Here is a 12367-nt window from a genome sequence, read left to right on the forward strand (position 1 = left end):
AGTCAAGACTGGTAGTCATAACCGAAAACATGATCTGATTTTGGCCGTGGATATGAATGGCCGGGGATGTCTAGCTTTGGTCATGGAGATCTGGTTCTCGCATAAAAAATTCTTCTCGAAAACATGTTGATTCTTCATTCTTAGCAGCTTATTTTAGTTACAACCAAAACTTCAACTTGCTAGAACCGAGTCCATCCCTATTTGAGAGGTTGTAAACTATCGTCTATTTAGACTTAATCTTATTCCCTACCACTATTGGCACTTTTCCGAACATAATAGCAAGATTCAAATTCATTTTTACACAAACACAAGAATGACACAGAGAAATTAGTAGGTCACGAACTCACGATTACAATGCTAGTAACTCGTTTTTGATATGTCAATACTCTCATATATAGGCTTCTAGTTAGGTGCTAATAGTTGGGTCACAAACAAGAGCCTTGTTGGTTTCTTTGTAGCTCTGGGCTGCATTATGATATGACTTGGCCCAATAAAGGAAAGTGCGAGCTCTGCATGAATAGTTGAAGGTTTGTTGTATTGAACTTGGAAAATTTATTTGTACAAATGAATGGCACGCACGTTGTATTAACAAAGGTCGGGCAGTTGCGTATTATCCAAAAACAAGAATGGAAAAAAAGTTAGGTATTGGTCAAATTTATAATTTGGCATGTTAAGAGCATCTCCAACAGTGAAGCTATCTTCATAGCTAAAAGTAGCTAAAATTGGAATATAGCTAGTTAAATATTGAGTTGTGCACTTGTGCTCCAGCAGAATACCTAAATCTCAAGTTATATTTAACTTTTAGTTAAATTATCTCTCCTCTCTAGTTAAATATAGTTAGGTTTTTTAGCTAAACCTAAATTTAGCTTTTGTTTAGCTAGTCTGTTGGAGATCAAACTTAGCCTAAAACTAGTTAAAATTTCAATTTTTTTTTTTTTAAAATAAGTATTTTGTTGGAGATGCCCTTAAGAATGTAGGTGTTTTATTTTATCAGTAATTGATGACAGTTTAATAATTGCCCAAAAAAAAAAAACAGTTTAATTCAATAGCTATTTCTATCCAATTACATATTAGGTTGATTTTCAATGTAAACCTTTGTTAAGGCGTAGCCATAATTGAATTTCAAAGATGTACGTGGCTATCAAACATAAAGTAATTGAGAATTTTCTCTTCATAAAGTAAGTTGAGAGTTTTCTCTTCTTTAAGCATTAGGCTAGATGAGAAAATGAATGTTGTTGTGGTTCATTATAAATAAAAATTTATTTTTATTTTTTATAATAATTTTTTCAATTCAAATCCGCACTCATTACACTTTATATTTTCTTCATTCCATGTAGGTAGACATTCCGTAACCTGTAAAAATTGGGCCAACGTCTTTAGTTCGCCAAAGATCTCTACTAACCCCAATTAAGGAACAGATTTTGCAAAGACCAAACAGTCAAACAAACAAATATTGCTATAAAAAACACAGAAAGTAAAGTAAACCGGTTATCTGGAAAAGACCTCGAAATGATGACCGACACGTGTCGACTTGATGGATCCGCAAAACCCTCACAAAATTCCATAAATCTTGTCCTCCTCTCACAGCTCAATCCCCCTCCCTCTCACTAATCCTTATGCTCAATCCACTTCGCTTTCTGTGATATACTCCTCTCTCTCTCTCTCTCTCTCTCTCTAGAGTCTCTAGGGTTTTTCCTGCTGGGATTGGATCAATCTCCGCCGTCGATTTATTCTTCTACTGATGAAGCTCTAGAAGAACACGATGAGATCTGGTGATCTTCTCCTGGTAAGAAGGAACGGTATTCATTGGTCTTTTTACTTCCAGAAATGTTCGACCCATTTATGGTGATCCACGTACGAACGTCCCCAATCTGGTTGCGCAAGAGAAAAAAAAACCAATACCCAGAAAAACCCATATCCAAATTACTAAACTTTTCATATCAAAACTCTAATTTTTCATCTTTTGGGATTTAGAAACAATCTTCTCCCACTTTGTAAGCTGTAAAGTTCCAATTTTTTGTTACTTCATTTCTGTTTAGCTTTTCTGCTTAATGTCCTGTATTTGTTGAGCTTAGTTGAGGAGTTGTACTAATTATTTATTTGTGGAAATCCCTAGTTGGGAATAGAGGGGTTTGGTTCTTTAGTTGATTTTTCAAGGTGGATAAGATGAGCTTAAGCACGGCCGAGGACGATTCGGCTTCGGAAATTCATATCCCAGCAGACATAGATTGGCATATGCTTGACAAGTCCAAGTTTTTCTTTCTGGGTGCTGCTTTGTTTTCTGGTGTTTCAGCTGCTCTGTATCCAATTGTGGTCTTAAAGACTCGCCAGCAGGTTTCCCCTGCTCAAATCTCTAGCTTCAAGATGTCGTATTCCATCATGCGGCACGAGGGCCCTAGAGGGTTTTACCGAGGTTTTGGGACCTCTCTGATGGGTACAATTCCAGCTCGAGCTCTCTACATGACAGCTCTTGAAGTTACCAAGAGCAATGTTGGGACTGTGACTGTGAAATTGGGTTTTTCGGATACTACAGCATTGGCTATAGCTAATGCTGCTGCAGGGTTGAGTTCGGCTATGGCTGCGCAGTTGGTTTGGACCCCAATTGATGTTGTGAGCCAGAGACTAATGGTTCAGGGTTGCAGCTACAGCAACAAAAGCACCATCCCCAGTGCCAGTACATGTTCATATCAGTATAGGAATGGTTTTGATGCGTTTAGGAAAATTGTAGGTTCAGATGGGTTGAGAGGATTGTACAGGGGATTTGGGATTTCAATATTAACTTATGCACCGTCTAATGCGGTTTGGTGGGCATCTTACTCTGTGGCACACAGACTCATTTGGGGTGGTTTTGGTTGCTACATGTGCAAGAAAGATGAGAATGGCTTAGGCAATGTGTCGCCTAATCTAAAGCCTGATTGCAAGTCAATGTTGGCAGTTCAGGGGTTGAGTGCAGGCATGGCTAGTGGGGTTTCTGCTTTGATTACTATGCCTTTGGATACCATCAAGACAAGGATGCAAGTTTTGGATGGAGAAGAAAATGGTCATAGAAGACCATTAACAGTAATGCAGACTGTGAGAAATTTGGTTAGGGAAGGAGGGTTTGGTGCTTGTTACAGAGGACTAGGGCCAAGGTGGGCTTCAATGGCTATGTCTGCCACGACCATGGTCACTACCTATGAGTTCCTCAAACGGATGTCGACTAAGAACCAAGGGAGCTGAGAAGTCAATTTGGAAAAACACAGAAAGCAGTGGGTTTTCTTTCCTTATCTTTTCGAATCGTTCTTCCTTCCTGGCTATATTGGCCTGCCTAGCTATAGTCATCATCTCAGATATGTAAATTTTGTATAGTGTAGCACTCTTTAGACTTTCCTCTTCTGCCTCTAATTATTATGTATCCTGCATCTTGCTCTTTCATCTATCTTTTGTCCTAGTATTTTCTGGTTTTGGGTAATTTTCCAAATAAGGCAAATAGGTCATTGCCTGAAATATCTGGGTTTTTGTAGTCAGCTGGAAAGTGCAAAAGCTCAGTAATGGATAAAGAGAAAATTGTTAGCCTTAAGCATGTACTTTGGATTACATGCTTTCCTAAGCATATTTGGGTCTCCTTGTCTTCTTGCTCTTAAGGAATCTGGTTGATGTAAGACACTTAAAGTCACTACCTTACTATTGTGGGATGCCCATTATCCAGAAAATTAAAAAAGAGTTTGTTTTCTGCACAACTTTGAGTAGTGGAATCCGGTGGGTTGGAAATCAACGGTTGAACACAGGTTCACAACGTAAACAATTTGCAATCTAATAACTCCTCTCCCTTACGATTCATAATAATAATTGCATTTAAAATTCTGGCTAATTTATTCATTGAACGCACCTGTTTTGATTCTCAAACGGAATTAGAAATTGGTGATGACTGATGACAAAGAGACAAACGGCATATGGGCGTGGGAAGGCTTTTGTTATTTTAGTGTAACCGAAAGGGCATCATCTTCCTCTGCATACCCGAAACAGAAGGGGCAACATCTCCAAAACCAGGGGCCGTTTAGCAACAAAATCTATAGGCGGTCCAAAAATCTATGGACCAACCATCGTGCATACCAAACAGTTGGTCTCACATGTGCCATGACCCTCTAATCAAGTAGCCTTATCCTTGGTTTCTGTCTGAACAGTAAAATGCAGAGTTGAAAGGACCACCTATGGATCCATCACACCTGTGGATCTGTGATTCACTAAAGTTCTCAAATCTCTATTGGTACCGGGGTAAAAGTACCCTACCCTACTAGTAAAATCTCAAATCCCTCAATTGGTCCTGAGTTTTCTTAACAGAGTAAGGATTCAAGTTAAATCAAAATCCTCAGACCAAAAAGCCAAAAAAAAAAAAAAAAAAAAAAAAGCTAAATCAAAATCCAGGAGTAACATTGTTTCCTGGATTGAATTACCCCGAAATCTACTTCAGTATTTTTGACCTAACATTCAAAGAAGGGTTCTTATACCGTCTCAAAATCAAATCTAACAGTTGCATATGAGAGAGAAGATGGTGATGAGACTGATAAAATGGACCCATTCATTTATAAACACTAATGAGCTACATTCAGTTCAAGCAGAAAGACAACAAGTCCCACAATGTCAAGAGGGGAAATGATTTCCAACTCGAAGATAAATATCCTAACACGAGAAATTAAAGAGTATTTGAAACCTAAACAATATCCCAGACGAGTTTTCTAAACTGCAGGGATGAGACCAAGATATGAAAATCTGACCTACTAGACAATTAGCACTCACATCCGCAACCATCAAGGCCGGGATCTCTTGTTGCTGCAAGACGGACATTTGTACTGCTTAATATGCTCAGCCCTTGCTGGGGTGATCTTCACACACCTGCCGTGGAACCACTTCTCACAGACATCGCAGCAAATCCAAAATTCATCGGATGCATAGTTCTCTCCACAAGCCCCACATAGTGTCTCTCCATGCTCATCCTCATCTTCATCTTCTGTGCCATCCTCATAGTCTTCCCTTGCTTGCATTACCTTTGCATACTTTCCCTGAGACTCAGAACCTCTCTGCGTTTGCCAACCCAATATGAAATTTAGTTAGCGTGTTCCCAGGTAGTTGAGCAACCAAAGATAATATAACCATCAGAGTATTTCTATGCAGTCAAGGGTAATTTTTGCATTGTACACATGTAAGAGTGATGAACAGTTTCCACATGGATGTCCTAATCCTATGTCATAACAGAACTTCAAAATTTAAGCAGAACCCTTTGAATTTGAACTAGCTTCCATAATTTAGCCAACAGCAAACTACTCATAATTTGATTTACATTATGAGATTCAAAAACTAGAAAACTAAGTTCTTCAGACCTTCGAATTTGATTTAGGTTTGTTGCTGCCATGATTTGAATTTGTTGACCTCTCCTTTACTTGTTTCTTGGCTGTCCCTGTGACAATCTCGAATATAGTTGGAAGCTCATTTATCATATTAAAAAGGCGTTTCCTGCAAAGCAGAAACCAACAATATATTGGTAACAGAACTTGAGAAACCAAATATCAAAGAGAAGCAGGAAGAAACTAGAAAACACACAAGAAAATAAAGTTCAGGTTATGGCTAGCAGACTCTAGGGAGACCAAAGGAAAGGCCACATTCCCTACTGAAGGGTACACTCCCTATCTAGGAACCCAGAACAGTAACTTTACTAACGACCAAGGATAATGATTATCCTTGTGATATTCACACACTGATGATGATACGGTACAAAGATGCATACCTATCAGTCTTATCAAATTGAAACCTAGCACCGAAGTAAAAGGCCACTGCAAGTAACCATGCATCACTGTGGACAGCAACCAAGGATAACCAGTCTTTTTCTTGCATTCCATCTCTGGCAAAGTTGATACCAAGTGCTGGCTCCGGAAGCTCTGGAGGAACCTCCTCTGCAGGCAAATTAACTTCCCACTGCTCGGTTGGAAATCCATAGAGGCAAAGATTCTCCTTCTCTGTTATAAAAGATGTTTAATTAAGTTGCATGTTCTATTACAGTGGTACTCAATCTTAATGCATAAAAAAGAAGCACACTTAGGATTAAACACATGCATTCACATATAATTTTCACCAAACTAGATTACGCAAAAGACTTTAAAGAAAAATAGCAAACGCCAACAGTAACCAATTTGTTTCAAAAAGCTTGATCCTAGCGAAGATATACTTGAAACTTGAATGGAACACATAGAATCTAATATAACTTCAAGATATCCGCATCTTCACGCACTAAGATATATAAATGCATTGTTCAAAGAAGGAAAAAAAAAATTGCATAGCATCCAAGGAAGTCGATCCATAAGGAATTTGCTTGTAACAAACCAAAAATCTCTCCGTCTTACAAATAGAAGCTATAGTCAAACATAACCCAAGACTGGGACACAAAATAAAGGTCCAATGCCACTAATTATAACTCTACCAACTCCTTCATCTCTATTAACGTAACCAAAAACGGGAATGCAACTGTCAACAACAATAAAGGGCAGACCTTGAAACCTAGCAGCTTCAAACATTTAACAGAAATGAAAAGTCTAATGCAAACAAAAATTACAATTTATAAACTTTTTTTTTTCTTTGGTATTGCAATCCTCAATTTATGAAAATTAAAATTTAAGGTATAAAGAAACCATATAATTTCGCTCTGTGCTCAGTGCACGGCTCCGTAAAAGAAAAAAATCATATAAGTTAAAATAGATTATTAACACCTTTTTGTATCTGACGAATTATTGAAAGAATCTCTTAGACATGTGTCAGATACACCAGAACTTCTTCCTTTTTTTTTTTTGGTACAACTCATCAACCAGAATTCACCAAAATAATAATAATAATTTATCCTTACGTAAAAGTGAAAAACACATTTCCATAACCGAAGCGACTGGAATATTTTTCTCAAAAAAAAAAGAAAAAAGACTGGAATAAAATCAAACACTGCAGAAAATGAAAACGAAGAGCCTGACCAGGGTCGCACTGCTGAAAAAACAAGCCGACATCTGCAACCACAAAACAAAGCAAGGTAAATTCACACTCAAATTTCCAGAATTTTACAGAAAGCAGTAAAATTTGGGAGAAAATTACCGGTGGTGAGGGCCTTAAGCAAGCCGGCTCTGCGGCCTTTGAAGTCTCTGAAGACCTCCTCCACCGTCCGGGGATTGTACGCAGCGCCGACTTCCATGGCGTCGGGACAGTTGAGCGATTAACGAAGAGACGGAGACTGAGAAAAAGAGGAGGGAAAAGACTGGGAAATATTTGACCTCTCAGTCTGAGAGAGAGAGAGAGAGAGAGAGAGAGACAATAGACAGAGAGAGAGAGAGATGGGTGCGGATTTGAATCGGGAATGAATGGACTAATTAACTGGATTTGATAAAAGGGAGACGAGTCCGAGAGAAACCTGTGTGATTCGATTCGGCCCAATCGATAGGCTACTTGGATTGAAAAAGCAAAAGCCCTGACATCTTGCCACGCTGGCAATTGACAATTAGGCTGCCTTTGTTTGCCCTGAGCCCCTGATATAAGGGATGGATATAAAAAAAAGAAATTTTCAATTAGGCAAGTTGTCATGTTTGGAAGCCCAGTTAAGTGTAGGCTGGAAATATTGTTTTCAATCAAACTTGATTAGAAATCCTCTTGAAAAAGTAAGAGTAACAGCAGTTTCTCCATATTTTGTTTTTTCTCTATTTTAGGGAAAAATGAGTCTCTTTTGCTCTAATAGATTCGCTATAACTATCCCCATTTTAGGGATAGTGAGGAAAGAGAAAACAAAATTTCCTAAATTTATAGAAATCTCTAAAACTTTAAGAAAGAATTATGGAGATTTTAGGGATTGCTATAAAGTAGGGAATCTGTTAAAGTTGGAGAAGAAAAATTATTAAGATAAATCAAATCCAAGCAGTTATCTCTATACTCTCTTCGACCTCATCTACTTGATAACAGCACAATGTAGACGTTGGTGAAGGTCTGCAGCGGCGGCGCTAGGTAATTGACTCTGTCGTGGAGCAAATTGTCGTAGACTATTCCGACGACCTCGGCGGACTGAAATGCCATTAAAGTAGGCGATGAGCTCAACGCAGAGCAACAAGAGCACGAAGATTAGAAAGCCCTTGATGACTCGGTAGAGCCGCAATGAGGCCTAGTCGGCAGGCGAATCGGGCAAGGCAGTTCGCGGTGCGGATGAGGGCGACGAAGGAATTGGTGACGGAGGTGAAGGAGGCGGCGATTTGTTGGAATTTGAGAAGCCATAGCCAAAAGTGCTGGCAGGCGCTCCAGGAGCGGTCTTTGCCGATGGTCTGATCAGCACCGAGGCTGCTGATCTCGACGGTGAGCAAGTGACTGGAGGAATGGTCGAGGGAGAGGAGGTTGTTATATATATATATAGAGGCCGGATCGAGAGGGGACGTCCGCAACCCAGAAAAAGTGCGGACGTCGCTCCTCCGACGTTGGGAAGGCGGCGATCGCTGCGCTGCAGGTGCCGGACGCACCCTCTGGACATCCCGGACGACCTCGAGCAAGTGGCGAAGGTGAAGGTGATCGGAAACTCAGCGGTGTGCTGCGAGCTCGCCGGAAACCATGGAAGCCCATCGAGCTCGACGTCGATCCCTTCGTCGACGACTCCAGCCGCTTCTGAACTGCTCCACGTCGTGCCCTGGTTCCGTCCGGCAGCAGAAACGCCGCCGTCGCTGCTCGATCTAGGCCGGAGGAGCGACGTCCGCACTTTTTCTGGGTTGCGGACGTCCGCTCTCGAACGGTTTTGTATATATATATATATATATATATATATATATATATATATATATATATATATATATACCAAAAGTGCTGGCAGGCGCTCCAGGAGCAGTCTTTGCCGATGGTCTGATCAGCACCGGGGCTGCTGATCTCGACGGTGAGCAAGTGACTGGAGGAATCGTCGAGGGAGAGGAGGCTGTTTTATATATATATATATAATGTAAATATTTTCAATATCCCTTTAGAAATCTACTGCACATAACACTTACAAGATTTGATTACAATAAAATCCAATCCCATCTACTTATCTAATCTAGTCAAGCTCACTAAACGCAGCCTTAGAGTTGGATGATTAGGCTGGTCATGGGCGCAGCTCTAAAAATGGGCAAATTGGATTATTGGAGCGATATACACTGTTACTTTTCTTAGATTCTTGCCCATGACAAATTGAGAAGAAGTATTTCCTTTCCTATTAGAAAGAAATGAGTTAAGGTCTCTTTTGGTTCACGGAAAAGAAAGTAATTTCTTTGTCTTTCCCATGAAAAGGGAAATGAAATTTCTCAAGAATTTTTTATTCCGATGTTGGGTAACATAAGGAAAGTTGTTGAAAAGTTTGTAAATAATGTAATAAAATAATATATTGTGAGTAATAAATGCAAGAAAAAAATGGGGGAAAGTGATTCATTTGGAGTTTGGAAGGACTCAATTTCCCCCCTATTTAGTTATTTCCCTTTCTTCAGGAAAAGATTTCATTTTCTTTTGCATCCCAAATGCAAGAAAGGAACAAGTTTCTTTTTCTGATACTCACTTTCCGCGAACCAAACACGACCTAAATTCACAAGCTCTCATTTACTATCGGAAGAGTTTCCTTTGATGAAAACATTGCATAATTGTCTCTAATAGGATTTCAAATGGGTTTATATTAAGCAACTTACGAATTATATGCGAAAATAGGCTTTCCTACCATGTCCTTAAAGCTTTTAATTTCAAACCTTTCATTTGTATTAGAGAATCTTGTTTTTAGTTTCTTGTTTGGAAAGGAAAAAAAAAACAGAGCTACTTCCAAGATCCAACGAATAGTCAAGTGCAATTAGACGATCTAGTCAAGGATCTGAAAACATATTATGCGACTAGATAATACTTCTTAGGTCCTACTAAAACCAAGTTATAATATATTTCATCAACCAACAAGTAATATTGATTGGTAAACCATTCAAGTGCAAACTGTAACTGATTGAAAGATCGGAACTCCTAAAACTTCGCCACCATGCAGTTTCCTCGCAGTGACAATCTGGTCAGTCGGTACGGCTCACATGTTTCTTTCGGAGTCAGGACACGGATCATATCCATTGCGGATTGTCACAGAAAGTAACCATGTATCACTGTAGAGAGCTACCAAGCATAACCACTCCATCTTTTGCATCCCATCTCTGGCAAAGTTGATGCCAAGTGTTGGTTCTGGAAGCTCTGGAGGAACCTCCTCTGCAGGCAAATTAACTTCCCACTGCTCGCTTGGAAATCCATAGAGGCAAAGATTCTCCTTCTCTGTTATAAAAGATGTCTAAGCCAAGCGTGCTATATGACAGCAAAAGAAGCAATCAAGGTATATGATATAGACAGGATTCCTCAATTTTGATGCATCAAAGAGAAGCGCACTTGGGACTAAAACTTGGAGAAGAGTGAATCCGTCATAATCACTCATCACTCAATTGCCTTATAGAACTTCGAGTACGTTTTTGTCACATCATGTACCCTGCATTCTTTTCCCACATAATCACAAATAATCATCTAACACCTTTCTGTAAATATCTATATGAACCACACTGCATCTTTTACACATATCCTCAAACATCCTCTCAGCCTCAACAGCCTTCCCCTTGGCGCATAACTCTTTGACGAAAACTGAAAAGCTCTCCAAACTAATAATGTACCTCTGATCAAGTGCGTCACAGAAAACCTGCATTGCGCTTCTCAAATCACCATCATCACAATAACCTTTGACCAAGCAACTACAGAGCGTGGCATCAAGGGCATGACCATTTCGAAGCATGTCATGGATAAGCCCTTCAACTTCCCCCATTCTACCTCTCACATTACAAAGACTAAATATCACTGAGTTGTATGAAAAGAAATTGGGAAAGCAACCCATTTGTGGCATTTGCTTTACAAGATTAATGGCTCTTTCGAGCTCCCCATTTTCAAGAAGAACACTCAGCACTGCATTAAAGCTCGAAACACTTGGCTTCAGGCCTCTCATTCTCATTTCCATTAAAAGCAAAATTGCTCCATCCGGTTCTTTCATCTTACAATACTCATTGACAACAATTCCATATGCTTTCACATCCAGTTTCATCCCAAGTCTGGCCATCTCTTTAAGATGCTCAACAGCTTCATCAGCCTTCCCCGCAATGCAAAGCCCTTTCAATATACTCGTATGCGTTGCTATATCATCCTTCACACCATTCAACCTCATCCTCGTCATCATCCTCTTTGCCTCATTAACATTCCCACTCAAACAAAAACCATGAATCACCGCATTGTACGTCAACACATTAGGCTCACAACCCTGTTTCACCATCTCATCCATACACTTCATTGCCTCGCCCAACTCACCTTTCTTACTATACCCATCAATCAAAGTCGTATAAGTTACCGTATCAGGCAAGCAATCGTTACCCTCCATCATCTGACCCAAAACTCTCCTCGCACTATCAACCTCACCCTTCTTGCAGAACCCATGAATCATAGTATTGTAAGTAATCAAATTCGGCTCACAAGTCATTTCATCGAACACCTTCTGTGCATTCTCAATCTCACCCACTTTACAAAACCCTCTAATCATTATGGTATAAGTCGACGCATCCGGTTTCACCAGACCTTCCTTGAAAATCAGATCATAAATTGACTCAGCTAAACCAATCCTATGTGCTCTAACCAACACACCCAGAATTGCATTGTAAGAAAACAAGCACCTCCCATTCTCAATCACTTTCGCCTTGTGAAACCAATCAATGGCGGCCCTCACACCGCCGCGGCGGCCGTGAGCTGTGATGAACTTGCCGATCAGAAAATCAGAGAGGTGATTGGATTCTTGGAGGAGTGACGAGGCGGAGGAGAAGAGGGAGTGGGAGAGGAGGATGTCAGTGATGGCCGAGTAGCATTTGAAGGTGTGGGAGTAGTTGTTGGGATTGGGGTCAGGGTTTGATGCCCATTTGAAGAAGAAGAGGGCGTGGTAGGGATTGGTCTGGTTGTGGAGGACTTGGACAACTAGGGCTGGGTTTAGGTGAGGTGAGAACTGGTTAAGAGGGGCTGAGCTGAGGTTTGAGGGGTTAGGTGTCTGTGGGTTTAGGGTTTGCAGAAGGGAGGTTATGAAGGTCACTTGAGAGTGATTGGTAGACGTGTGAAATGGGTTTAGGGCTCTAGCTGGTGCAGCCATTGATTTCCGAAAACACCTCTAGATGAAGATGAAGAAGAAGAAGAAGACTTCCAACTCGAACCCAGCTATGCTACTATGCATGTTTGGCATGGCTTTTATTTATTTTTAAAAGACGTATTCTACGGTAAAATTTTACAAGTGAATGTGTGATAAGTATTTACTACTGTAAAATAACAA

General features: G+C 40.1%; 3 protein-coding genes across 3 annotated transcripts; 1 reads left to right on the forward strand and 2 right to left on the reverse strand.

Annotated features, from left to right (window-relative positions):
- The first annotated feature begins 1576 nt into the window (after positions 1 to 1576).
- On the forward strand, positions 1577 to 3414 carry LOC133739112 (uncharacterized). The gene has a single exon (XM_062166833.1). The coding sequence runs from the start codon at positions 2167 to 2169 to the stop codon at positions 3217 to 3219; it is 1053 nt and encodes a 350-aa protein (XP_062022817.1). The 5' UTR covers positions 1577 to 2166; the 3' UTR covers positions 3220 to 3414.
- Positions 3415 to 4535: 1121 nt separating this feature from the next.
- Positions 4536 to 7353, reverse strand: LOC133736741 (PHD finger protein ALFIN-LIKE 4). Its single transcript, XM_062164337.1, has 5 exons — positions 7108 to 7353; positions 6990 to 7022; positions 5762 to 5990; positions 5358 to 5490; positions 4536 to 5057 (listed from the first exon to the last, which is right to left on the reverse strand). Exons 1-5 carry the CDS (start codon positions 7202 to 7204, stop codon positions 4788 to 4790), a joined length of 762 nt encoding a protein of 253 aa, XP_062020321.1. The 5' UTR covers positions 7205 to 7353; the 3' UTR covers positions 4536 to 4787.
- A 2492-nt stretch (positions 7354 to 9845) lies between these two features.
- On the reverse strand, positions 9846 to 12249 carry LOC133739105 (pentatricopeptide repeat-containing protein At1g05670, mitochondrial-like). Its single transcript, XM_062166827.1, has one exon. The coding sequence runs from the start codon at positions 12188 to 12190 to the stop codon at positions 10529 to 10531; it is 1662 nt and encodes a 553-aa protein (XP_062022811.1). The 5' UTR covers positions 12191 to 12249; the 3' UTR covers positions 9846 to 10528.
- Positions 12250 to 12367: the final 118 nt, after the last annotated feature.

Source organism: Rosa rugosa, chromosome 3, assembly GCF_958449725.1.
Source record: "Rosa rugosa chromosome 3, drRosRugo1.1, whole genome shotgun sequence".
NCBI lineage: Eukaryota > Viridiplantae > Streptophyta > Magnoliopsida > Rosales > Rosaceae > Rosa > Rosa rugosa.